General features: G+C 40.8%; 1 protein-coding gene across 6 annotated transcripts in view; it reads right to left on the bottom strand.

The window, feature by feature from the left end:
• Nucleotides 1–446: 446 nt before the first annotated feature.
• The window catches only part of AFF1 (ALF transcription elongation factor 1), a 227,663-nt gene continuing 201,356 nt past the window's right edge, over nucleotides 447–26,753 (bottom strand). For 3 of the 6 annotated variants that reach the window (XM_047717922.1, XM_047717917.1, XM_047717923.1), the window contains 5 exons: nucleotides 25,023–25,228; nucleotides 17,777–23,987; nucleotides 15,683–15,868; nucleotides 15,309–15,383; nucleotides 447–2,525 (listed from right to left, as the gene is read on the bottom strand). In XM_047717922.1, coding sequence (XP_047573878.1) covers nucleotides 23,866–23,987; nucleotides 25,023–25,228 — 328 coding nt within the window. In that variant the 3' untranslated portion in view covers nucleotides 447–2,525; nucleotides 15,309–15,383; nucleotides 15,683–15,868; nucleotides 17,777–23,865. The remainder of the gene's footprint in view (nucleotides 2,526–15,308; nucleotides 15,384–15,682; nucleotides 15,869–17,776; nucleotides 23,988–25,022; nucleotides 25,229–26,753) is intronic. The other 3 variants (XM_047717920.1, XM_047717918.1, XM_047717921.1) reach the window with 3 other exon arrangements.

Here is a 26,753-nt window from a genome sequence, read left to right as displayed (position 1 = left end):
AAAAAACCCCTTCATTTAAAAAATAGTAAGGTGTATTTTATTTTTTTAAATTAGCCTTTAGTACTTCCACAAGTAGAGTGTTGCCACTGCCGTTCTAGAGCCAAAGAAAATGATGTAGCTTTGTCTTGATATTCTCTTAACTTTCTCTTACTACTACCGGACCCCTTTGTACAATTTAATTGAGTATATTAGGGGTGCCTGGGTGGCTCAGTGGGTTAAGCCGCTGCCTTCGGCTCAGGTCATGATCCCAGGGTCCTGGGACCAAGCCCCGCATCGGGCTCTCTGCTCAGTATGGTGCCTGCTTCCTCCTCTCTCTCTGCCTGCTTCTCTGCCTGCTTGTGATCTCTATCAAATAAAAATAAAATCTTAAAAAAAATCATTGTAACTGAGTATCTTAGACCTTAAACTGAGTTTTTAGTCCCAGGTATTTGTTATACCTGGAGGTTTGTTTTTCGTGTTTGTTTGTTTTCTTAAGATTTTATTTGAGAGAGTGAGAGGGAGCAAACAAGGGCAGGGGAGAAGTAGACCCCCCACAGAGCCACTCAGGGTGCCCCTTGAAGTTTCTTTCTTGAGTAAATTTAAAAATCAGGAATTTATAAAGGATAATTCAGGATATATAACATTACTTTGGAATAGATGTGTCTATCACTTCTTGTCTCCAGTATGAGTTTTTTTATACACACCAGACCCTTAATTTGATACTATAAATCCCTTTATAAATGTGACTCCACAGTACTGGTTTTCATTAAGAGAATATTTGTGTTCTGCCTGAAGCTTTGCAACTTTTTTTTTAGTGTTTCCATTTTGGCCTCTGGCCAAAAGTAATAAATTTTTTACCTGATTCCCCTGCCCCTGCCACATTCATCTGTAAACAATGTTCTTTTTTCCTGTCTGGAAACCAGAGCCTAGGACTGAAAGGATTCAGGGCTATTTGTATTATATTCTAACAGTGCTCTCATTTTTTCCTTCTACTTCATTTCTCAGTACCTATTCTAATGCAGTATTAAATCAGTGTGTTTTGGATCCAGCTTTATTGAGGTATAATTTATATAAAATTCATTTACCATGTTCATAATCCATCCTTTACCAAGTTTAGAGTTGTGCCAACATTACCATAATCCAGATTTAAACATTTTCATCAATCCCTGCCCCCACATTTTTATGACCCTTCCTGCAATTCATCTCCACTTCTCCCCAGGCAGCCAGTGATGTGGTTTCCTTCTTTAAATTTGCCTTTTCTGGGTATAGGTGAAATCGTATTCTAGACAGTTTTGCATCTGGCTTCTTAGTATAAATATTTTGAGGTTCACCTCAAAAACCAATCTATACTCTAGCATTTTTATTGCTGAATAGCATATATCCTCTTCTGTATATATCACATTGTTTATCCAGTCACCAACTGGTTACCAACTTTTGGCTATTTCTGAACTTTTGACAGCAGCAGCATACATAACAGAATACCAATTACCAAAGTAGTAATTAATAAAAGTTTATTGTGCATATACTGGGAGCATTCAAACCACGGAATGAGGCTCAAGGGTGTATTATCAAAGAGTTTATGTAGTGGGAAAGCATGACTGTTTATTCTTCCCAGTGATTAACAAGGAACTGGTCAGTGGTCACCTCTTATCAACTTTGGGAAACATTTCAAGTTTTGCTTATGAATTTTAGAATCATAAGCAAGAAATGACCCAGGTCAAGTTAATCTTGCAAAGTGAGTTCAGTGTGTATGACTAAACTGGTTTTGTCGGCCCAAGGAATTTTTAAGGTTGGTCTCCATTTGTTTTTAATAACCGCCCCCTTTTGGTCATTTCCTTGGCAGGCTGAGAGTACTATTAACCAGTACAGTGCTGTTCTCAGTTACCACCGTTCATCGAGTCACACCACAGAATCACGTGTTCAGGGTTTTCATCCAGTTGAGTTGTCAGACTGGAGGGCCGTGTAGTCACCATCTTCACTGTACCTGGGGTTACTGTTGCGTTCATCCAGTTGTCTGGTAATGGTATGTCGGCGGCTGTGACAGGCACCGAAAACCCTCAAGAGCGGACAACGCATCGGAGAGGTGAATATGATGGCTGTAAGGAAAACAGCACCAAGGACTGGAAGATTCCCCAGAGTGGAGATAACCACTTGGGGGAAAAAAATGAAACCCACTTACATACACAGGCACAACATGATGTATTAGCATTCATGTCCTCACGATTTCTTAAAACACCCTTATATTCGTCCTGCCCTGATTCAGCTGAGCTTTCACCTGAATTAGGTCTCTGTATAATGTGAGCCAACAGGTAGTTTAACAAGATGCATTTCAGCGGAAACAAAAGATAAAAATTAATAGTTCCAGTAAACTGCAGAGCTGTCAGTTGAGAAAATTTCTAGTGTTGGGTTCAGATGGAGTGGGGGCAAGCAGTGAGAGTCTACAGGTCTTCCTGGTTTGCAGTGTGAACGTGAGTGAGACAGCGAAGCTGTGGTGAGGATTTCTCTGAAGTTTGTATCCAACTGTGCAGCTTTAAGCTTGCATGGCTCTGGGGGAAAAGGGAAGTTTTAGTTTTATAGTAATTCTAAGTCAAAAGAGTGGGAGAAAACTGGATGTGTTAGTTTTTGGAGTTCTAGCCAGATACTGGAACAAACTAGAAGAATGCAGAATCTAGTCTAGTTTACAGGTAGAAAATAAACCTCAAAAACAACAGCACTAGAATCTTACTGAAAGGCAATTTTTTTTTTAAGATTTTATTTATTTATTTGACAGAGATCACAAGTAGGCAGAGAGGCAGGCAGAGTGAGAGGGAGAAACAGGCTCCCCGCTGAGCAGAGAGCCCGATGTGGGGCTCGATCCCAGGACCCCGGGATCATGACCTGAGCTGAAGGCAGAGGCTTTAACCCACTGAGCCACCCAGGTGCCCCTGAAAGGCAATTTTTTAAAAGAGATTTTATTTATTTATGTATTTGTTAGAGAGCGAGCACAAGCGGAGGGAGCAGCAGGTTTCCCGCTGAGCAAGGAGCCTGACTCCAGACTCTATCCCAGGACCCTGGTCAGACACTTAACCCACTGAGCCATCCAGGTATCCAGAAAGGTTAATTTTTCTCATCGCTCCCACTATGATCAGAGATAATGACAATAGACTAATTTGTTTGCAAAGTAAATCCAGTTTCAATAAAGTTGACCTAATTAACTACCCAAGTGCAGCAAGTAAGAATAGGGACTGACTGGTTTGCTGGGACTTTTTTTTTTTTTTTAAAGATTTTATTTATTTGACAGAGAGAGAAAGAGAGATCACAAGCAGGCAGGGAGGCAGGCAGAGAGAGGAGGAAGCAGGCTCTCCGCTGAGCAGAGAGCCCGATGTGGGGCTCAATCCCAGGACCCTGGGATCATGACCTGAGCCAAAGGCAGAGGCTTAACCCACTGAGCCACCCAGGCGCCCCTTGCTGGGACTTTTTTATGATAAGGAATCTCAGATGGGACTTTAAAAAGCTTGAGACTAGGAAGCCAAGCCTAGGACTTACCCAACAGTGTCCTTTTACAAAGAGAACAGATTCTTACTGAACCAATTAATTTTTTTTTTGAGAGAGAGGGAGAGAGAGCATGTGTGCACGCACGCGAGTGGGGTTTGCAGGGGAGGGCAGAGAGAATCTTAGGCAGCCTCTATGCCCAATGCAGAGACCTGCATGGGGCTCCATCTCACAACCCTGAGATCATGAACTGAGCTAAAAACAAGAGTCAGACATTCAATTGACAGCCACCCAGGCTACCCTGAACTAATTAAATCGTTTTCAAAATCTGGAGAGATCAGGTGGAGAGAAAGTGATAAATGCTTCAGCCTTTGTTGCAAACATACACTTTGCCAAATTACTGTAAGTTACAGATAGCTTAAGAGAGGAGAAAAAGGGGTCCTTTGAAAAAACATTAAAGAACCAGCAGTGTTTTAAATGAAATCATAAAAATTCTAATCATCTTCATAAATTCATTTAGTTGTACGTAATTGTTTTGTTTCATCTTGCATTAGCAGCTTTATGAATCAATTTTCCATTAGAGCTTTAGAAATTCTTACCCAGTTTAGTGTTATGAAAGTTCCCAGAAGCCTGCATCTTTGAATAATTGTCAAGCTCTTTTCCATGAATTTCTTTTAAAATGAAGCATTTTTGCAGGAACATTTCTGCAAAATCATCAGAGTAAACAACTACTGTATATAATTGGCAAAAGACTTAAAAATCTGGTGACAACGGGGCGCCTGGGTGGCTCAGTGGCTTAAAGCCTCTGCCTAAAGTTCAGGTCATGATCTCAGGGTCCTGGGATCGAGCCCCACATCGGGCTCTCTGCTCAGCGGGGAGCCTGCTTCCATCTCTCTCTGCCTCTCTGCCTACTTGTGATCTCTGTCAAATAAATATATAAAATCTTTAAAAAAAAAATCTGGTGACAATTCCTATATATACACCCCCAAAATGATGCAACTGGCAAGTAAATTTGGTTATTTTATATGATCTATTTTAAGATCCTACTTGAAACTATGATAATACTGTACCAGGACATGAAATTCTTGAAAATCTTATTCTTATTTTAATGACCTCTATATCCCAGAAATAGGCTCTAAGAAGGTTAAGCAATTACAAATTATTTGACATTTCCCATGCAATTTAATGTATCAAATAAGACTAAATAAATTAGTACTTCTCTTTTTCATTCAGAATTTGATTTGGGGAAGTTTGTCAAAAATGTCAAAAGATTTAAAACATTTGATCCAATATGATCATTGGCCACTGTGACAAAATACTTTGTTATCCATTCAACCAAAGTGGTGATTTCAGAGGCAAATACAGAAAAGTTTCATAGTTGTAAAAAACCTTAGCTTTTTTAATAGAGAAGACTCAAAGGTGTGAAGCAGGAAATATTTTCTAAGACACAGCTTTGTTTCCTAGGCAAATTAGATTAAATTTTTTAAAAAAACCCACTTTGGGACGCCTGGGTGGCTCAGTGGGTTAAGCCGCTGCCTTCGGCTCAGGTCATGATCCCAGGGTCCTGGGATCGAGTCCCGCGTTGGGCTCCTTGCTCAGCAGGGAGCCTGCCTCTCTCTCCGCCTCTGCCTGCCTCTCTGCCTGCTTGTGTGCTTTCCCTCTCTTTCTTAAAAAAAAAAAAAAAAAAAAAAAAAAAAAAAAAAAAAAAAAAAAAAACCACTTTGTTGACAATTTCTTATTAAAAGCAGACCAATAATCTAAGAAAAAAAACTTGGTTCTTTTAACAGAGAGGAAACGAAATTTTAATTTTGCATCAGTACACTTTTGATCTTAAATATCTTTTTAAAACTTAATGAAGGGGCCCCTGGGTGGCTCAATGGGTTAAGCCTCTGCCTTCGGCTCAGGTCATGATCTCAGGGTCCTGGGATGGAGCCCCGCATCGGGCTCTCTGCTCAGCGAGAAGCCTGCTTCCCCCTCTCTGCCTACTTGTGATCTCTGTCAAATAAAATAAAAATTAAAAAAAACTTAAATCCATTCTAATCTTGGCTTGATCACACACGAGATTCCTTTCTCAAGATTCCCTTTTCACAAACCCTCTGTAACTTTCTATATCCAATTAGGTTTTGTCATTTTTCCTTTCTTCTTCTGGAACAATCATTTTACTTTAGGACAAAATTATTTTTTTTCCTAAAAAGGCAAAACCCCAAAGTCCTTCATACCTTTCCTTATGCAAAAAACACATTCTATTTTCCTTACCTTTTTTTTTTTTTTTTTAAGTAGGCTCCATGCCCAGCATGAACCCAACATAGAGCCTTGAACTCATGACCTTGAGATCAAGACCCAAGTTGAGACCAGGAGTTGGATGCTCAACTGACAGCTACCCAGGTGCCCCTCCTTACCTACTTTTCATCTACAGTTCATTGGGGTTTTTTTTCCCCCAAAGATTTTGACAGATCACAAGTAGGCAGAGAGGCAGAGAGGAGGAAGCAGGCTCCCCACTGAGCAGGGAGCCCAATGCGGGGCTCAATCCCAGGACCTTGGGATCATGACCTGAGCCAAAGGCAGAGGCTTAACCCACTGAGCCACCCAGGCGCCCCTACAGTTCGTTTTTTTAGCCCTCTTATTTCTAATAGTTTTAATTACATATATTAGAATTCTTAGCTGTTTTCACTAGGAATTACGGATTCTAAGGAAAAAAAATTGTGGGTTGACAAATTTATAAATATATCTCATAGTTTCTAGAAGTATATTCTTCCTCAGGTTTTCTTGGTGTGGCACCAACCATGCTTACTAATGAACCCAAATATCTTTTATCTCCCTGTAGAAAATTAAAAAGCCCAAAGTAGGTACACATTAAATGCTAAATGTAAGTTTAGAAATGATCTAGACATTCAATGAATATCCATCATTCAGTGTAAATTAGTACAAACGTCAAGTTACTGGTTTAAACACTCATGTTTGGATTAGGCATCAACCAACCAACCATCTTATTTTTCTTTTTGGCAAATTTTGAAGACATACCTGCTTTTATTAAACTAGCAAACTTAAACAAGTTTTTATTTATCTAAGATTATCTCAGATCATATGACCTTGAAAAACATCTGGGTTAGTTCTTTTATACTTCTGACAGTATACTTGGTAACACTTAATTTTCTTCAAGTGAATTAAATAGAACTCTTTGCAATTTAATTTGGGTAATACCATCTGGAAGAAGAAAAATAATCACACCTGTAATATACAAAGGCATACATAAACATACAGACCCACAGAGATCTTAAAGCTTTTGTTGTGAAAATTTTACCCACATCTCAGGGACAAAAGTCAAAAGAATTGTTGGATCCAAGTTGGTTTTTGGTTTTTTTGTTTGTTTTTTGGGAGAGCGCACATGCCTGCGACAGTGGAGGGAGTAGGAGCAGAGGGAGAGAATCTTAAGCAGGCTGCAAAACCAGCACGGAGCCCGACGAGGGGCTTGATCTCACGATCCCAAGATCATGACCTGAGAAGAAATCAAGAGTGGGACCTGCAACCAACTGGAGCCCCCCAGGTGCCTCCCAAACTGTGTTTCTGACAGATGGACATTTGTACACCGTAAGAATGCTTTCAGAGCTCTTTCTGGAGTCATTTGTCTTTTAGAAGCTTCTGCATATCAGTGAAAGGATGCATTCCATGGTCTCTGAAAGGTTTGGAATCTTCTAAGGTGCTTCTTAAGGTAGACCTATCTACACTAAACGTTCCCCAACGTGGTCACCACAATTTCAAAAGTTCACTCATTTTCCAAAAAGGCAGAAGAGCCTCCTCCATAGACCACGCAGAAATTATCTTTGCCTTTAGGTGTCTAGACAGCCCTATTTTCCTAATGGTTTCAGAACATGGGGAATCACATTCCATGCCCCCACCATTCACCCTCTGAACAGAACAGAGTGACTCACCAGGAAGCCCCAACAAGCAAAATGCAGGTGTGCACTGGCGAGCTCGAAGCACAAAGAACAGAGCTCAGATCCCACAGACCTCCCCTCAGGGTCCAGGATCAGTGAGAAAGCAGGGAGCCCGGGGGCTTCGTGGGTACCAGCACCTGCTGGTTCACTGGCCTTGGCAGACATTTGGGGTCTACTTTGGATCCCACTTCTGTTGCCAGGACATGGGGAAAATTCAGAAATAACAGAAGTAAAACCAACCCATCACCAAAGCAGTAATTAGTAAAAGTATATTGTACACAGCAGGAGCACTCAAACCAAAACATGGAATGAGGCTCAGAGGAATATTTGTTCTCAAGCAGCTTATATAGTGAGAAAGCAGCAGCTGTTTGTTCTTCAGCGTTTGGTTGCAGGAGAATTTTCTTAAGTGGCGGGGAACTGGTCAGTGTGTTTTCTCCTACCACCTTTGGGAACTGTTCAGGTTTTGGTTATGATTTTCGGAGGCATAAACAAGAAATGACCCAGGTCAAGCTAGTCTTGCAAAATAAGCCAAATTAAGTTTTGTTTGTGTGACTAAATTGGTTTTGTCTGTTCAGAGAATTTTCAAGGCTAGTCTCTTTTTTAAACACTGCCATGAATGTTGATGAGCATGTCTCTACATGTTTTATCTTCATAGGTTCATACAACTGGAACTGTTGGGTTGTACGGTTACAATTTTTAAGAAACTACCAAACTTATCCACAGTGGCTGTATTATATCCTATTCCCATCCGCACAGTATGAGGTTGCTGGCTGCTTTTCATCATCTCCTACAATGCATACTGTCTTCTTTGCTTACAGCCATTCTACTGGGTGTGAAGAGGGACCTTTCGTGGTTAAATCCATGTATTTTTTCCTAAGGGAAATGTCTGCTCTCTAGTGGTGCATTCTGCATATTGCACTTGGAATAAGGGCACTAATGAAAAGCTTAAAGCTAAAACTTGTTAAAATTTACATTCATTTCATGTTGTGCCTGCATTGCTTAACAGAGTGCAATTTGAGGCCCAGGTTCAAAATGTTTTCCTCATTACCACTAATAGTAATCCTCAGGAGCTGGCTGTTGGCTTTGGTTTGGACTTAATCCCTAGAGGTACATTATGGTCAAAACTCTACGTTTTTGGGCTTCAGATCTCCCCACTTTACGCACGCGGATCTTCTGGTGTGTGGGTTTACACCTGCGAGTGGCTAATGCCTATGACTAAGGGGAGGAAGAGGACAGAGTTTTGTTGACTCAAACCTACCACATCCTTTCAAGTCAGAGCCAGAGAAGGAAATAATTCTTACTAGGGAATGAATGTAAATTCCTTTTAATGAACTGCACACAAATGGAATGTCTAGTGGCTCCTTGGTATTTTCAGGTAACACTCTGTAAATATGCCTGTAGAGAGCTGTAAAGTTTTAGGAGAATGGGTCTCAGCTGACCACAGGCTCCCAGGTTCTGCTGAAAGAAGATTCTGAGCACTGTGCACATTAAAAATAGCAAAGAAATTGAGCCAAGGAAGGAACCTGGCCAGGGATTTACTTTCTTACAGGAATGTATATTTGTTAAGTAATGAAAGATGTGGCTTCAGGAAATGAGGGAAGTAGAACCAAACATTTAATGGCTTAACGTAAGAACCTACGACTTGTGCTTTAATAGAACAGGATATCACACTTTTTAAAAAAACAGAATGTCCGTATGTGAAATTCCCCTAACTTCCTGTGTTGTAGGTGTACGCATCATGCTAACAACGCATCAGACTATCCTTCAACATCCATTCAACAACTTTGGATATTCGTTGTGTATGTGTAGATACACATACACATAAATACATATGCAAAGGCCTGAACACAGAATAGTAGAGAATATAACGGATGGCCTCCCTGTGACATTTTTGTACACAGTAATTCTAATATTCCGAACTGAGGTAGCTAGAAAGGTGTAAGGTTTAGAATAGAAGAAGGTCTATTCAACTTCAGGTTAAGCACTGGATAGAAGGGAAAATTAAAATACTCTGGAATTAAAATAATTTTAAACATGTATTAGAACTTTAAAGATGTTGCTATAATGAATGCTGCCATATATAAAGAACATGTAGAAACTTTGATTCATCCATTATTGCTGTCATGATGACCAAAACAAAATAAGGAGATACTGGAATTATTAAACAGGGACATATTTTTTTCTTCTGCCTTTTGAAAATTGGTGTTTTAGAGGCAAGTCCGGTGAACAGTATTGTTTAACTCTTCCCAGAAAAATGACCGTAAAATAAGATGTATGCTTGCCCATCTAGTCCCGCAAACGACTCCAAAGCGTTCTCCACCTGTTTGGAACAGCGCTCACACAATGCACATGTGCAACTGTCCCCCACCCCAAGATGATGATTTTGAAGGACAATGGCTGTTTAATAAGTTCTGTGTATCCCTAAATTTTAACCCATCACACTTAACAAATATATTACTAACATTATTCACTTCACAGACTTTAGGATAGCCCTTCTTTTTAGTCACGAGTGAGGAAATACAGCACCAGACATTCAGGTGACTTGTACAAGGTAGAGGATGATGGAATACTGTTTCTGGCTTCTGGTTATTTTTCCTAGACACTGTATTGTGAAAGTGAGATGTGTCCTGCTGAGCCAAGGCATTCAGCCTTCAAAGTCATCAGTGTCTGAGCTAAAGTTTTATTTGGTCCTATATTCTCCAACCTGGAGGGCCCTGGGTGGCTGGGTAGGGGGGTGGGTGGGAATCCATGCTGTTGCCTGTTTCAGTTATTTCATATTTGCTGGGATTTTAACCTTTAAAGCTTACTTTGTACTGCTCATGACTTTAGACTTTTGTTTTATGCTAGTTTCTTTAAAGGTTTATCACTAATTTGTTTTATTGTATTAAATAAGACATGTCCTCATTAAAAGAAAAAAACCTGTCAATTTCAGCATGCACTAGAGGTGTACTTATTAGTTCTAGTAAATGGAGAAAATCTGCAAGGCATGAGCAAAGCAACATCAGACTCGGAAAATCCCCCACGGTGCTGGTCACTGTCTAATGACGCAGATTCTCAGGACTTCCTTCTCAAGTTGTATTTTACAGACCTTCTAATTCCTACCCACAACCCGATTTTATGAATTGTTAGAACAGAGTTAGGATACTGGTTGTAGATGACATTAAAACAGCTTATTAAAAAACAAAAAACAGCAGCTTATATTGGTGCCTGGGTAGCTTAACTGGTTAAACGTCTGACTCTTGGGTTTGGCTCAGGTCAAAATCTCGGGGTCCTAAGATCGAGCCCCGCATCGGGCTTGTCGGCTTGTTCCTCTCCTTCCCACTTGGCATGTGTATGTGTTCTCTCTTAAATAAAATCTTAAAACAAACAAACAAACAACAACAACAAAAAACACCCCCCCCCCAGAAACAGCTTAAAAAAAAAAAAAAAAAAAAAGCCACATTTCCTCTAGCTCATTCCCATAAGCAAAATCCTTCATCATAAAAGTCAGACAAATCTGTATCATAATCTGGGTCTCACATTTTATTACCTGCTTGACCATAACTTACTCACCTTTAGTTTATCACCTATAAACCATAATAATGACTAATTTGAAAGGTGGTTTTAAAAATATAGACTATGGAAAATATACAGCACAAGTAGTTTTTAACCCATGATCCTTTCCCCTTCCCCAGGTTTCCATTTTCTAGGTCTATTGTGCCATAGGGATGGGGATGTATCATGGATATAGTAAATGAAAGGAAAAAAGGCTGAGCAGCTCCATTTTGCTCCAGGGAATTTAGGACAAATACACAGCACACAAGAGGAGTGCTGTCCTCTGCCTAATAGATAAACTGGCTTATACCATGCTGTGAAGCTTAAAATAACTCAGTCTGAACAGTGTAGCCATAGGGTGTTAGTTTTACAAAAGCATCTATATTAGGACTGGCTGGAGGTAAGGACAACGGCGATCTGAAGTTACCTGTCACCTGGATGGAAAAGAGACACGCCCATCCGGAGCTGGGCACCCGGCCCTATGCTCCATGGTAACACATTCTGAGGCAGGTCACTTGACACAAAGCTCAGGCTACTGAATGGACCGAAGTAAACTTCACAGGGATAAAAGATCAGTCTTCCCTGGTTCTTTTACCTTTATTAAAATAAGCAAGTATCAGGTTAATAAGATTGCAGTCAAATGAGGCTTGGGACTGACCTGTGACTAATTTTAATCTCTATAGGCCATAAAGAAACCTACGGTGACATTCATTCTGCACATCCAGTGGGCTGCAAAACTGCCAGTATTTCAGAGTTTTCAATTTATCCAGGATGAATGTCATTTGCTTGGACAAGTAATATGTTCTAAAGATTAATGGACCTTCAAATTCTGTATGTCCGTGTTGTGTATATGGTCTCACTTAGGGATCGATCATCACCTCCAACAGGGTTGGAAAAAAAAGAAATGGGAATTGTAAGCAGCTCATGGATGATGTTTGGAGCAAACTTGGGAACAGTCAATGCAGTGGGTTAGAGGCTATCAACAACCTAGTCCAGGTCTCCTTATTTACAAATTAGAAGAAAGATAACCTCATAGAAAATGAGCTAAGCACAGGAACAGGCATTCCATGGAATCAGAAACAAATGGCCAATACACTTGTGACAAAATGGTCAATTTCAGTTGTCAGAGGAGTGCAAATTGTATAAGGTTTTTCACATTGTATCCAAAGCTGGCAAAGATGTATGCCCAAGCTGATAAAGGCCTTATGTAAAAATCCCACAGCCAACATCATACTCAATGGTGGAAAACTGAGAGCCCTTCCCCTAAGGTCGGAGCAAGACAAGGATGTCCACTCTCGCCAGTTTTACTCAGCATAGTACTGGGAGTCCACTATAGCACTCGATAACAAAAAGAAATAAAAGGCATCCTGATTGGTAAGGAAGAAGTAAAACTCACTGCTCACTGTATGCAGATGACAGGATACTACAAGGAGAAAACCCTGGAGACCCTACCAGGAAACTACTAGAACCAATGAATGAATTCAGTAAGGTCGCAGGATACGAAATCAATGCACAATGCCATCTGCTGCATTCTTATGCACTAATAATGAAGGAGCAGAAAGAGAAATTAAGAAAACAATCCCATTTATAATTGCATCAAAAGGAATAAAATACCTAAGAATAAACTTAAGAAGGTGAAAGACCCATCTATACTCTGAAAACTGATTTAATGAAAAAAAAAAAAAACAAAAACAACAAAAAAAAAAAAAACCTCTGAAACACTGACGACTGGAATTAAAGATGACGCAAAGAGATGGAAAGACATTCCATGCTCATAGGTTGGAAGAATAAATGCTGTTAAAATGTCTACATTACTCAAAGCAATCTACAGATTTAATGTAATCCCTATCAAAACACTAGCAGCATTTTTCACAGAACTAGAACAAACAATCCTAAGATTTGTATGGAACCACAAAAGACCCCGGATAGCCAAAGCAACTGGAAAAAGAGAAAGAAAACTGGAGGTATCACAATTCTGGATTTCAAACTGTATTATAAAGGGGTGGTAAATAAAACAGCATGGTACTAACATAACGATTGACAGATCAATGGAATAGAAGAAAACCCAGATATGAACCCACAATTACATGGTCAATTAATCTTCACCCATAAAGAATATTCATCAATAAATGAATATACAAGGGCACCTGGGTGGCTCAGTTGGTTAATTAAGCCACTGCCTTCGGCTCAGGTCATGATCCCAGAGTCCCAGGATCGAGGCCCGCATCAGGCTCCCAGCTCCGTGAGGAATCTGCTTCTCCCTGACCTTCTCCCTTCTCATGCTCTCTCTTACTCACTCTCTCTCTCTCTCTCTCTCAAATAAATAAATAAAATCTTTTTTAAAAAATGAATATACAGTGGAAAAAAGACAGTCTCTTCAACAAATGATGTTGGTAAAACTAGACAGCTACATGCAAAGGAATGAAACCAGACCACTTTCTTTCATCCATAGAAACAAACTCAAAATGGATTAAAGACCTAGATGTGAGACCTGAAATCATAAAAAATTTTTGGAGAGCACAGGCAGTAATTTCTCTGACACTGGCCATAGCAACATTTTTCTAGCTATGTTCCATAAACTATCGAGACTACGTCAAAATGAAAAGCTTGTGCACAACAAATCAAGAAAAGTAAAATGCAACCTACTGAATGGGAGAAGATATTTGCAAATAACTTATCCAATAAAGGGTTACTATCCAAAATATATTAAAAACTTACATAACTCAACATCTAAAAAAACCAAATAATCCAGAAGACATGAACAGATGTGAACAGATATTTCTCCAAAGAAGACAGACACACGAAAAGATGCTCAACACCACTCACCACCAGGAAATGCAAATCAAAACCACCGTGAGGGGGACGCCGGGGTGGCTCAGTTAAGCATCTTCCTTCAGCTCAGGTCATGATCGCAGGGTCCTGGGATCCAGTCCCACCTTGGGCTCCTCGCTCAGCAAGGAGCCTGCTTCTCCCCCTGCTTCTCACTCCCCCTGCTGGTACACTTGTACTCTTTCTCTGGCAAATAAAATCTTAAGGAAAAAAAAAAAAGCCAAAAAAAGAAAAACCCTAAACAAACCACCATGAGGTATTGCTTCATACCTCTCAGAATGTCTAAAATCAAAAACACAAGAAACAAGTGTTGGTGAGGATATAGAGAGAAAGGAATCCTCTTGCACTGTTGGTGGGGATGTAAGCTGGTGTAGCCGCTGCAGGGGAAACATTATGGAAGGTTCTCAAAAAATTAAAAATAGGACTGCTCTATGATCCAGCAATTGTGTTATGGGGTATTTTACCCCCAAAATACAAAAACACTAATTCAAAGGGATACATGCACTCCTATGTTTACTGCATCATTACTTACCATAGCCAAACTATGGAAGCATTCCAAGTGTCCACTGATAGATGAACGGATAAAGAAGATGTGTTATATACAACAGGAGAGTATTATTCAGCCATTGAAAAGAATGAAATCTTGCTATTTGCAACATGGATAGAGCTAGAGAGTATAATGCTAAATGAAATGTCCGTCAGAAAAAGACAAATGCCGTAAGATCTTACTCATAGGTGGAATTTAAGAAACAAATGAGTGGGGGGAAAAAGACAAACCAAGAAACAGACTCTTAACTATAGAGAACAAGCTAATGGCTAACCAGAGGGGAGGTGTGGGGGGTGTGTGGAAAGATTAAAGAGTAAATTTATCACGATGATAAATAAATAAGGGGGGGTGGAGAGTACACGCCCATCCACAGTTGGTATGAGAGCTTTTTGGGAGAAGTGGTTTGGTTAACATAAAAAATTTTAAATTTAACTTATCTTTTGATGCAGATATCCCCCTTACAAAAATTTATCCTATAAAAATACTTAAAAGAATGCAAGATGATGTGTATATCAAGATTCCTCAAAAAAAAATAAAAAACAAACCCAAAACCTCAGTAGAGCACTGTAGCAGACTAATGGGACTGGGGGGTGCCCAGGGGAGGCATGTATGCATAATGCAAGAATGTTTACAGAAAGGGCGATATATCCTTACTGAATAATATTTCGTAGCCAAAATAGGATTACCATAAAAAGACTGAAGAAACTGAAAAGAATGAGAATACAGTATATTCCACATTTATGTTTATAAACAAGGTGTAAGTGCATAATAAAAGTTCTGGAATGAAATGCAACAAATTTCATGGCTCTTAACTCTAGAAGGAAAGGGATGAAGTATGTCTGCCCTTGCAATTTCTGCTCTGTATGCTTTTTATGTCATTTGATTTTTTTTTAATAGCCTATGTGTAAATCAGTTGAAAACAGGACTTTTTAAAAAAATCCCAAAATGATCTACATGTATATGTAGGCTTGGGAAGCTCTGCAAAGCCACTCTAGCCTATCACTTACTCCCACCTTAAGATGCTTGGCGAATCCTCAGTTGCAATCGTGGGTGCTGAGTCCTGCCTACAAGAAGAGTTTCTTCAAAGACTGCAGGACAAAGATGGAAAAGCAGGGAGCTGACAGTGAAATTTGAAGACATACTTCTAAAGCCCATGCCGTTGAGTACAACTTATTTTTCAAATCCAAGAGTGTACGTAACTGTAGAAAAATATGTGTGTGTGTGTGCCTGTGTGTGTGTGCTGTTGTTTAGATGATAATTTACAGGAATATTTAGCAGTAGAGAGCTACAAACCCATCATTGTTTCTGCCGCCTACCCATGAAGTAAGGTAAATGAGAAGTTAGGACTGGGCCCCAGTAATAGAAAAGGGTGATTTACAGCACTTACCCAGGACAGGAACATAGTCTTTTGAAGCTAAAATAGAATTGTCTGTTTAGAAAGTGTTCCAGGTCTGCCCTCCAGTCTGTTGGAATGGCACAGTTCTTTATTATCTGAGCCTTGATGTCGCACTAGAGTCTTGCCTTCAGCGGAGTGTGGTCTACGGGAAACCACAGACACCGACAGAGTCCTGTTCTAAGACAAAACAGACGAGACAAGGACATTTATCTGAGCACAGCCGAAGTACCCGCAGATAAATCTCTGGTCATATTACAGTAAAGACCCGTTGTGCTTCAGTCGTTTAGAATGGCTTGGAAGATTCTCAACAGCTAGATGTCCCAAGTAGCTGGGGATGTGACCATTGTCATGTCCAACAACCCTGGCAAACAGTGAACAAACATCTATTTACATAATCCAGGCTCCCAAAGTGCAGAAATGCTTGCCAATACAAAGCCTGAGAAGGACACAAAGGGCAAGGACAGCTCACCTGAGTCGGCACCAGTACTCAGTGATAACACCGCTGCCTCACAGCACCCCTAGACACCACAAGCAGAAACTACAAAGACATTGGTAGAAGTTGGCCTACTTAAAACAAACTTCACTTATAAGAGCCATATTAAAAACTGAAATGTGAAAGATAGAAATCTTTCTAACACAGTAAGAGGTTAATATCCCAAATACATAAATCAGCCTGAAAGGGATCATCTATTCTTTTTTTTTTTTTTTTGTCATAGAGAGAGAAGCGAGAGTGAGCACAGGCAGACAGAGTGGCAGGCAGAGGCAGAGGGAGAAGCAGGCTCCCCGCCAAGCAAGGAGCCCGATGTGGGACTCGATCCCAGGACGCTGGGATCATGACCTGAGCCGAAGGCAGCTGCTTAACCAACTGAGCCACCCAGGCGTCCCGCGGGATCATCTATTCTTTTCTGTTGCTCAGCTTCCTCTCTCTTCCTTGAGAACCCTTCCTAATGGTGAACTCACTACATGATTGAGGTGAAAACCTTCCGCCTATCTACTGAGCTGGGCACTTGAACTGGGTGTTAGGGTACTGGTCATATAACCCACACTCTGCGAATGGCAGCTTGGTATGGGATGGGAAAAAATAGTACCATAGGGACAAAATGTAAGAAGCCACCGTTTCCCACCTAAAGAATTAGGTGGGGATTCCCGCCCCTCCCCGTGCCTTGCATTCTCCAAACATGATACCCAGGCTTGGTAAATGAACAGGTTATCAGTGCATGCTAAAATCACGAAGTGTCCGAGGTTGTGGGACCAGGGAAAAGCCTGTATTCACAACAGCGTTTCAGTGATTGTATCCTAACCAAACATCCAAAGTCAGCATCACTAACATTTTTAGCTGCCTCCTGATAGGACACAATGTGAAGTACACCACATCCCCCATGGGGTCCTGCCAAATATCATCCAGCCTCTAAGACCTAACCCCAGTTTGCGGGAAATACAGGATTTGGACAAATGAATTAAAGGATGCTTCGGGAAACACACAAATCCAAGATGTAGGACATCATATTTTTTAAAAGATTTTTTTATATAATGACTAAATGTTACACACGAAACTTGACTGAATCCTGGTTTAAAAAAGAAGCTCCAAGACCTCTCAGGGACAATTACACAAATTTTAACATGAACTGAGTATTAGAGGTCTGTTGAAAACTTTTCTTAGATGATACCAGATGAAATGCGTGAACTTTTTTGGACTGAAACCTAATTCAACATACATATATACATGGCACACATTTACCTAAGGACATATGGTAAAATTTTAATTGCTGAATCTGTCCAAGTAGTTTGATTCAGGGATGGCTGTGGAAACATTCTTTACCATAGCACCTAATTAGAAATAATCTCAGTGTCTAACAAGGATGTTGGCTAAATAAACTGGTACAACCAACGAAGGATAATAACTACGAACATCTGTAACAGACAAGACAGGACATGGGACTTTTTTGTGTGAAAAAGATGAAAACCAAAGATTTTATGAACTGTCTGTCAAAGCCTAATTCAAATGAGTATCTGCCCTTTAGCTTCTCTTAATGAGAACTAAAAAGACTCCCTTTTCCCCACACATGCTTGCCTTTTTGTGCTTACCAGTTCCTGCTGCTTGTCGATTCTACCACAAGCTTGCTGAGTGAGGATGGGGGTCTGTTCAGCAGGACCAATGCAAGTAGAGGTCACCTAACCTACAGAACAAAAAATGAAACAAAAAGAGGAGGGTAGTGAGGTCTTTCTCAGTGTTCAGTCAGAGGCTAGAGGGTAGCTGTGGGGATATTGTGGTGCAGTAAGGGGAAGAAGTAAATTAAAGGAGCCACGAACATTTGTGAATGTTCATGCCAGGTACTATGCTAAGCTCTCCAGAACCATCTAGCCCAATCCTTACCATCTTACTACTAGTTAGACACCAAATCAACGAAGCTGATAAAGGCGAAAACCCCAGAGAGGTTAAGTGACTTGCCCAAGGCCACACAGCAAACTCAAGAACCAGGATTCAAATTCACCAAGTCAGATTTCAGCACCTCAGTTTTTCCTGATTTACCAAAATCACTGAGGAAGAACATGAGTTCTTTCAGAGTAGCAAAGGGAGGAGAGATCAGACGGCCTCTCAAAGCCTTTCAGTACTAACAAATCTGTCCACCCAACAAATATTGAAAACAGGCAAATTATGGTCACCGGTGCACCTGGCACTCAATGTCAGAAAGAGAAGATACCACACTCGTGAGAGGTTAATCTGTGTGACAGAAGTTCTTAAAAATAAAAGAAGGATGAGCTTCCCTCTGCCCACATGTCTTTTCCCATTTCAACAAAATAAATAATAAATGAGGGTGTGTTATTCCACCATGTCAGAATCTTCTTGGCTGTAAGTGGTAATTATATATAGCAATTTTAGGAATTACTTTATTCAGGCAAAATGAAAGCATGGATTCAACCCCAGTGATTTCTCTAAATTTTTATTAATTTTTTTTTTTACAGCTCGATCCTCTTGTGAAAAGGAAAGAATTTGAAGATTAACAAGTCAATTACATTTTTTTTAAACAGCAATTAATCCTCATTACAGAGAACAACAAACAAAAGATCTGTGGCACGTTATCTTTGGAAAGATCTTTTGCAAATTTTTCTTCTAAAAAAAGAAAACTATAATTTTCACAGATCACATATGTCTCTTTCAAAGGACTATACAAGGCGGCTAAATTTTATTCACAAAAGCCCCAAGTTGCAGTTCCATTGCTGAAGTAGATAAAATACATGGAGTCCCCGTCACTTGGGTTGCACATCTTCCCATTGAGAGCATCACTGCTTCCCTATCCTACGTACAAACTCACTGTGTGGACTAGACAGCTGGCACGTTATTCCACAAGAACTAAAGACAAATTCATATTTCAGACCAGTGATCGTTTATCAACTGGACCAACTTACTCCTTTTTTAAACAATTTTAATACCAAGATTTGACTTCCTCTAAAGTTATAAGAAAGCAACAAATATATAATATAATATAATATATAATGGTAATAAATAAAAAAAGGCAACCCTGCTCAGGTATCATCCAAAACATGATCACATTCAGAAAGAAACAAAAAACAAAGAAGATTTGGGACACATGCCTATAAACACACACACACACACACACACACGCACACAAGAACAGTGTATACTTGATATCTGAGGGGATATGTGCAGTAATTTTAACAATACACGTTGATGGCCCGAACAAAAGGCGAAGTTAATACTGCCTGTGTTAAGCATCACTTAAACATCTACTTTTAAGCAAAGCACATTACCTTCCTTAGGTCGGCCATCGCCTGGTCTTACCAGTGCAGCTGGGCCAGCCTTGCTGCCAGTGGTCTTATTCCCTTGTCCTTCCAGACCAGTAGAGTATCATCTAGGCTCACAGGAGCTGTGTTTCCTTCCTGTCTTTGTGGGTAGAGAAATACAGGCACTTTCTTACCCATCACAGTACCTGTTGAGATCTGTTGCACAGTGGAACATAGTGTGATTTCCCTGGGACAATGGGAAATTCACAGCCCCCGTAAGCAGACAGATGGTGCTTGCCAACTCATCGTTAAGAACTCAAGAACATGGCCAGTGTCATCATTCTCAGTCGACGAGAAACCAACACAACTGGATTGCATACTGGAGGTTTATATGGTAGAAATACCACCTGCGGTGTTTGAAGGAAAATCCGCAACACCATGTAATTCTGCCACTCCACCTCCAGCAAACAAAATGACGGAAGATAAAAAGGCACAGGAGAAACCTTCTATTCGTTAATTCTCAATAGGACCAAAAACAATCAAAAGAGACAACCCACTGCAGAAAGGGAACAAAGAAGTACCGCCATGATCTCCTACATGCCTCAAGGGCCATTTACATAACTCACTTTCCAGTGAGCAAATCTCTGCATCTGTGTTTCTAAAAGAAGCTCAACTACTCTAGCAAAATGGAAATACTGGTACTTGATGGTAAAGACTGTAATAGAATAAGTGGCAATGTTTTTCAAAGATTTGTGTAGTGTCTGGGGAAAAAAAATCCTTAAGAAAAAAAGCAGACCCGGTGGTGGGAGGTAGGGAATCAAGCCTTCCTGGATTCATTAACCTGAAGATGAATAAATACGCATCAAACTTCATGAAGCAGGAGAACAAAAGGTGCAAGACCCACATTAACATGTCTTAAAGCCGTATCAAAATAAATACAGCATTATCCCCAAATTAGTATTATTTCAAAACTAGGTTTGGTCAACAAAGGCACAAGGAATACATCTAATTCAAACAGCCTTATACTCTGTGTGTGTGAATGTTTGCATGCATACAACACACACATGTCCTTTCTAGATTAGACACAAAAGCTGTTCATTTTGGAGGACATAATGGTTCATCTTTTTGCTTCTAAAATTATTGGGCAGGAATCCTAACAAAATAGTAAGCTCCTGACTCTACTACCATGAATATTTAAGGTACCAATTAAGGCAAATTTTCGGCCAGAAAGGGGTCGACTGTTAGGTTCTCAAAAGCCTGAGATCTGGAATTAAAGGATATAAACGTGTTCTAACTTGTCTGGGGGAGAAAGCAAAGTATCTTGGTCAAAACAGATCTATAAAATAAAGGTCATTTTATTTAAAAAAAATAAAATGACTCCGTGTCATTCACTGAGTGTGACGTAGAAGCCATTCTGTTGCGGTTCTCATCCTGACAAGAGGCCTGCTGGACCCTCGCTTCTTCACCACAGCTTGCATGTGGGCAGTGTTTTCACATTCTTAACCCAGTGTCATTTGGCAAATTTCAGTGAAGCGTCTTTCATTCTTTAGCAGGACCCCTAGTCTGGCTAAAATCTCAAGCTCAGTGATTCACATTTTAATTATCTCCAGAAAGGACAGAAACATTCAACATTTTAAAAAGTAAAACAGTGTTCTTCCATTTCTTAGTAAAGACACACACACACATACACACACGCACATGAACACACAAAACTGTAGTGCCAAAGGCAAGATTTTACAATTTTCACTCCTTAAGATATTTTTGTATTTGTCTCATTTTATAATCTAGTCCTTTCAATTATCTACCTCAGTACAAATTCTGCCTTTGGGAATTTAAGCATGCAGTGAAAAAGTGCAGTGATTTTTAAAATTCTCTAGATTTCTATATACAACTGTAACAGGAAAAAGACCTTATGAACATTAAGGATTCATCAGCCACTATTTTTCACATACTCTATTTAAAAAGTAGCCACCGGGAATCCTTTTAGGTACAATGCAGTAAGAATCAGAAATACTCCATGTTCAAAATACTACAAATTGATCTCTGCAAATTGATTAGTTTTTCAAGGGACAAATTTTCAATATAAAGGTCAGGGGGGAAAAACACTACTCACAAAGAATAAGGCCACTGAGAAAGCAATTGGTTTTTTGGTTTTTGTTTTTTTTTTTCCTTTTTCTTTTAGAAGTGGCTGAGAAATGGACTCAGAAATGTCTTCAGTCACAGGAGCGCTGTTGCTCATAGATGGCGCGCACGCGCGCGCGCGCACACACACACACACACTCCAACACAGTCTGCATAGATCATAACCTGTCTGAAGATGACATGGCCTCCCAAACTGACAGGTGACTTGTACTGGGGAATGGTGGGTTAAGGGGGACAGAGAAGACCAAGTGAATAAGGGGGGAAAGGACATTAAATAATCACATAAACCTCATTCTGGTGTCCTGTTTCACACATATTAAGAGATGGACACGATGTCACAACCCACCAGACAATTACTGCTTAATTAACGGAAGGTTCTGTTGAATGGCTCTGCTTCAGAACATCAGTGAATGAAATAGGTCCATCAAGATCACATATCCGGTTCTCATGCTCAGATATATTCCTGTTGGACGTAACTCTCTGGCCTTCACCAAACATGAGGTGCCAAACCTCTCAACTAGCTACCGATAAAAAAGAATAGGTTGGATAAGACACTGAAGGAACAGCTTCACACAGACAATTCATAAGTGAAAATCATCACCACTCCCATCCTCTACACATCCCTTTATGTACTGACCAAATCACTGAGTTCTTACATTCCTCATACGGACTTTTGACCTCTTCATTATAAAGATGGCATTCCCTTCTTCATTAGTAGTATGAAAATGACAAACATTCTGGGTAGGAAACAAAATGTAAAGGGGCAGAATGGGATAAAGGGAGAGAAAAATGAACCAAGGGTAGTGATAACACTCACTCCTCAATTTTAATACATGTGCAAATTCTACTTCTAAAAGGGATATCAAGAATTGGCTTTTAAAAATACTGAACTCAAAATAATGCTTCCAATAACCTTCAAAGTTTCGATTAAAAAAAATCTGTGCTTATGGTTATGTGGGAATTTTGATTGTTTTCTTTCCTTTTAGGTCATTCCCTATGAACTTGGTTTAATATCTCTAATACGGCAATAACAACATATGGGAAGGCCACAGTTCCTCTTCAATCCAATCAAATCTAGTTGATTGAGAACACTTTGGAGTGAAGGCATGCGGTGACAATTTTTTTTTTTTAAGTCTAATTAACCACCCAAATCTCCATATCCTCTCAGGAAGTTAATTTACCCTAGACAATCAAGGGCTCAAAAAATCTACTTTTGCTATAAATATAAAATAATCTGTAGCAGAAAAATATAGCCTCTCTAAGAAGTAGATTTCATTTTTGTTTGCTGACAAAATTGTGAGTTGGTTAGACAACATGAGTTACCACATAACTTTAGACCACAGATCAGCACCTCAAATTCCAGCTCTACTTAAACAAAAACTAAAAAGCACTTTAGCCATCTGGTCAGGTATAAATGTTGGTTCCCTTCTTCCCCAAGGTAGAAAATTCAGAATATAGTCAACGGTTGACTGCCTTTCGCTGAAGCAGGGGGTAGGGACCGCAGCGCCACATCCTCCATTGTGCGTGCGAGCTCAAGATGGCTTCCCCGTGGGCGGTAGCTCCTCCCTCCACTGCTCCGACTTACGCTGACTCCCAGCAGTGACGGACAAATCAGAACTGGGGTGAACGCATGGTACTCCAGGCAATGGGGGAGCGGGGTGGGGAGGGGGAGTTGCCTTCGATTTCATAAATTGTGACAATACTTGGTATTATCAAAGCCACTGTTCACAGGCAGAAAGTGGGGTACAGTGGAGTCCTTCACAACTTAGCTTTATAGATGACCGTCAAAATTTACTAAACAAATATTTCCCCCAAAACTTAAAAGAAAAAAAATCATCCACAGAACCCTACACCAAAATTCATTGTTTAAAAAAGTTCCTTCTGCGACTAGACTAGGGTGGCTACTGAGGTGACAGGAACGTGCTCTCAGAACTGAAACTGCTTCTCCTCATTTCATCTGCCGTTTGCATCCTGCTGGTTAAAAAAAGTACGGAAATGTTTCTAGACCACTCACACGCCCACTCAGTCTACATTGCACTTCTGTCCTTTAGTTAGGAAAGGCAAGATCATCTCTGAGGCCAGCCTCCTCCTTTCTGCTTCTGCATAACCACCATGTCCAACCAACGATCACATAAGTTCTTGAAAGTTTAAGTGGACAAGAGTCCTGGCCATCTCATGGTGCTTCTCTTCTCAAGTTTGGTGTCTTGATGAGACAAACGTCTGAACTGTTTTTGAGGCTTTCAATGTGCAAAAAAGTCCCCAAGAAATCAAATCAACTTGGGCCTCCGTTAAGGTGTTTTGGTTGCTTGCTTTAGCCGCTGAAAACCCTGTCTTGTATAGTACACCAGATCCATCAAACTGCTGTTGAGGGCCAAGGCACACACACTTGTGCTGAGCTGAGCAAAAAATTCTGCAAACAAAGCAAAACCAAAACCAAGTAAACACATTTGCACACACAGAAATAAAAATGGAAACATAAAAAGTCAACATTCCAGCAACTGTATCCCCACAACATTCCGTACACTTCATCACAGCAAAAAATCGCAGTCTCCTGTAATGGCTCACTGGTTCTCCACGTCCCTCCACAACACTGGAATGTAAGCCCTGGGCTGGTTCTTGAGCTGAATCCATAATGCCTGGCACAGTGGCTTGTGCTGGAAAATACCCAACCTGCACTACTGGGTCAATGGATGGGTGAATCAAAGAAAATCAAACCAAACTCCCAACATGTGAAGAGCATCATTAGTCTGCTAAGAAAGAGAGTAAAATTCTAGGAGGCAATGAGAAATACAAGTGGCTATAGGTGGTGGGCCACTGCCTTCCCTACAGCCAGGAAAGAATCTGGAACGGCATTACCGGGGCAGTTACATATCAGCATTTACTCAGTGGTCCCCGGACTGACAGGGAGCAGTTCCTCTAACAACAGGGAGCAGTTAGAGGGACAGGGAGCAGTTCCTCTAACAACACACACTATCCCATCTCCCGAACTTTCTCCAAGGTTTCTTCTTCTCAAAGTCGTCTCAGGAATGTTTTCTAGGCCACACTTCTTATACTGTTGCTAACCGTCTTTCTCAACAGGTACTGAAAACAAACATGCGACTCAGTATTTAGGTCACACGACCTCAGGTACCAAGCTGGTCGTGTGCAGAGACAGCAGGTCCCTTCCCCTCTTCACCTGCCTCGCCCCTCTGCTAGCATGTCAGTTCAGGCTGACACAGTGACACCAGAACTTCTAGGGGGCAACCGCTCCTAAGTTAACACGGAGGTCTGACTCCGCACCACAGAGCTCAAGAAAGAACTGCGGCTGGGTCACGAGGCAGAACGGAGGAGAGCAAATACCTACACACTCCCTTCTCTTCAGAACACGGAACATAAACTCCAAACCAACAACGTTCCTCCCTCCTGCTCCCCATGCCCCAGGAGTTACCACCACAGAGCCATTTACCTTTATTCTTCCTTGTAAGGACTTCAGCCTGCTCCCAAAGATCAAAGGCGGTAAGGACATGGGAAGTAATGGTGACATATGAAGATGTCATGTTTTGGATGGTGACAGGCATGCCGCTGCTCCCTACGCTGCCAGCACTTGGCTGGGACCCGACAGAGCCAGCAGGAGAAGGCATTGGAGAGAGAGGGGACGGTGTGCCTGTGGTTCTGGAAAGCAGGAGAAAGAAGAGAACTGGTGAGTCACCTAAACCCGCAGACTACGGACTACTTGTCTCTGGGACTGCAGTCCAGTTATAGAGTTCTGAGGTGTACTAGCCAAAACAATCACTTCCAGAAGATCAGAGATGCCTTTCACCTTCAGTATTTGGAGACTTTATTTCAGGACACACAAGATGGGGCCCATCAAACAGAGAATGTAACTGGGTGGAAGCAAGGTGTCCTTCGCTGGACACGGAATCAGGAGGCACATTATGTTCCAAATACGCTCGTTCCATTTCCAGTCCACTCCCTCGGCCTGGAAGCCCTTCCTTCCCCGCCCCCAACAACTCAGTTCTAGCTTCCACCAAGACAATGCTTCCCCGTGAAGATGGTTCTCATCTCCTACATCTTCGTTCTCTCATCCAGTCAAACAAGGACTGACACCAGCTCCACGCTCGGCACTCTTCTGGACCCCAGATAGACAGCATAGCCTCCCTCTGGCCACCACCTGAACTGGTCTCTTCGCATTTACCTATTAATTTACCCACTGCACTTCTCACATCCCATTATACTCTTGCGCCTATTTCTTTTCCTTCCTTGAAGGCTGGGACCATTTCTTACGAATCATGGCATTTCTGGCACTTAACACTGAGAGGAGGCTCTTCCTAATAAGTATCTACTGAATCGGTGCTTGGCTGAACCAAGGACAGGATGCCTCCGAGGAGATGGACAGGAGGCACTGCACCTCAGGGGATGCGCTCTTCTCCCTGTTCTCCTTCTGGCTACCTACCTGCACGGGCCTTGATGGGCCTCAAGTGAGAAACATGCGGAAAACACTGAGATGGGAAAGGTAATGGAAAGATCAAGGTCAAGCAGCAGGAGCCTCATGATTGGGTCCATCTGCCCTTGGGGGCTGCAGGGACCCCAAGTGTCCCCCACAGAATATATACCGTGAAGGACTAGAGAGCAATCTCCACGAGGGCAGAAATTCTTGTCTGCTTTGTTTACTGCTTTATCCTCTGTGCCTAAAAACAAGGTTTGGTAGAGAAAACCAAGTTTATAGTTTGCTATAAACTGGCTGGGCAAATGGGGAAGGAGTTATCTAAAATAATGTGAATGACAATTAATTAACTTAGAATTAACATCTGAGGTGAGTGGCATGAAAATTTTCGGAAGTAAGAAGTTACTTCTCAGTCAGGACTTTTTTTTTTTTTTTTAAAGAGAGGCCATATGGGAATCTCTCCTTTTGAATGTGCTAGAAATGGGGCAGTCTTCTAGGTGATATTCTTAAAATAGCAGAACTTATCAGAACTGGGAACTTTTCAAGGAATATAACCAAATTAAAAAAAAAAAAATACTAGGCAAGTACTACAGGGTAGAAAATTTTAACTTCATCTTAACAACACCTGCACAAAAATTCTGTTTCTCACCATCTTATGGCACAAATGAACACCTTCAGTTCACAAAGGAGGTGGGAGTTAGCGAGAGATAGTTTTCATTATTAATAGTACTGTCATGGACCCTAGATAAGGGG

This window comes from Lutra lutra, chromosome 2 (assembly GCF_902655055.1).
Source record: "Lutra lutra chromosome 2, mLutLut1.2, whole genome shotgun sequence".
Classification (NCBI taxonomy): Eukaryota; Metazoa; Chordata; class Mammalia; order Carnivora; family Mustelidae; genus Lutra; species Lutra lutra.
Note: the sequence above shows the minus strand (reverse complement) of the source record. Positions and strands in the feature narration are given on the sequence as shown.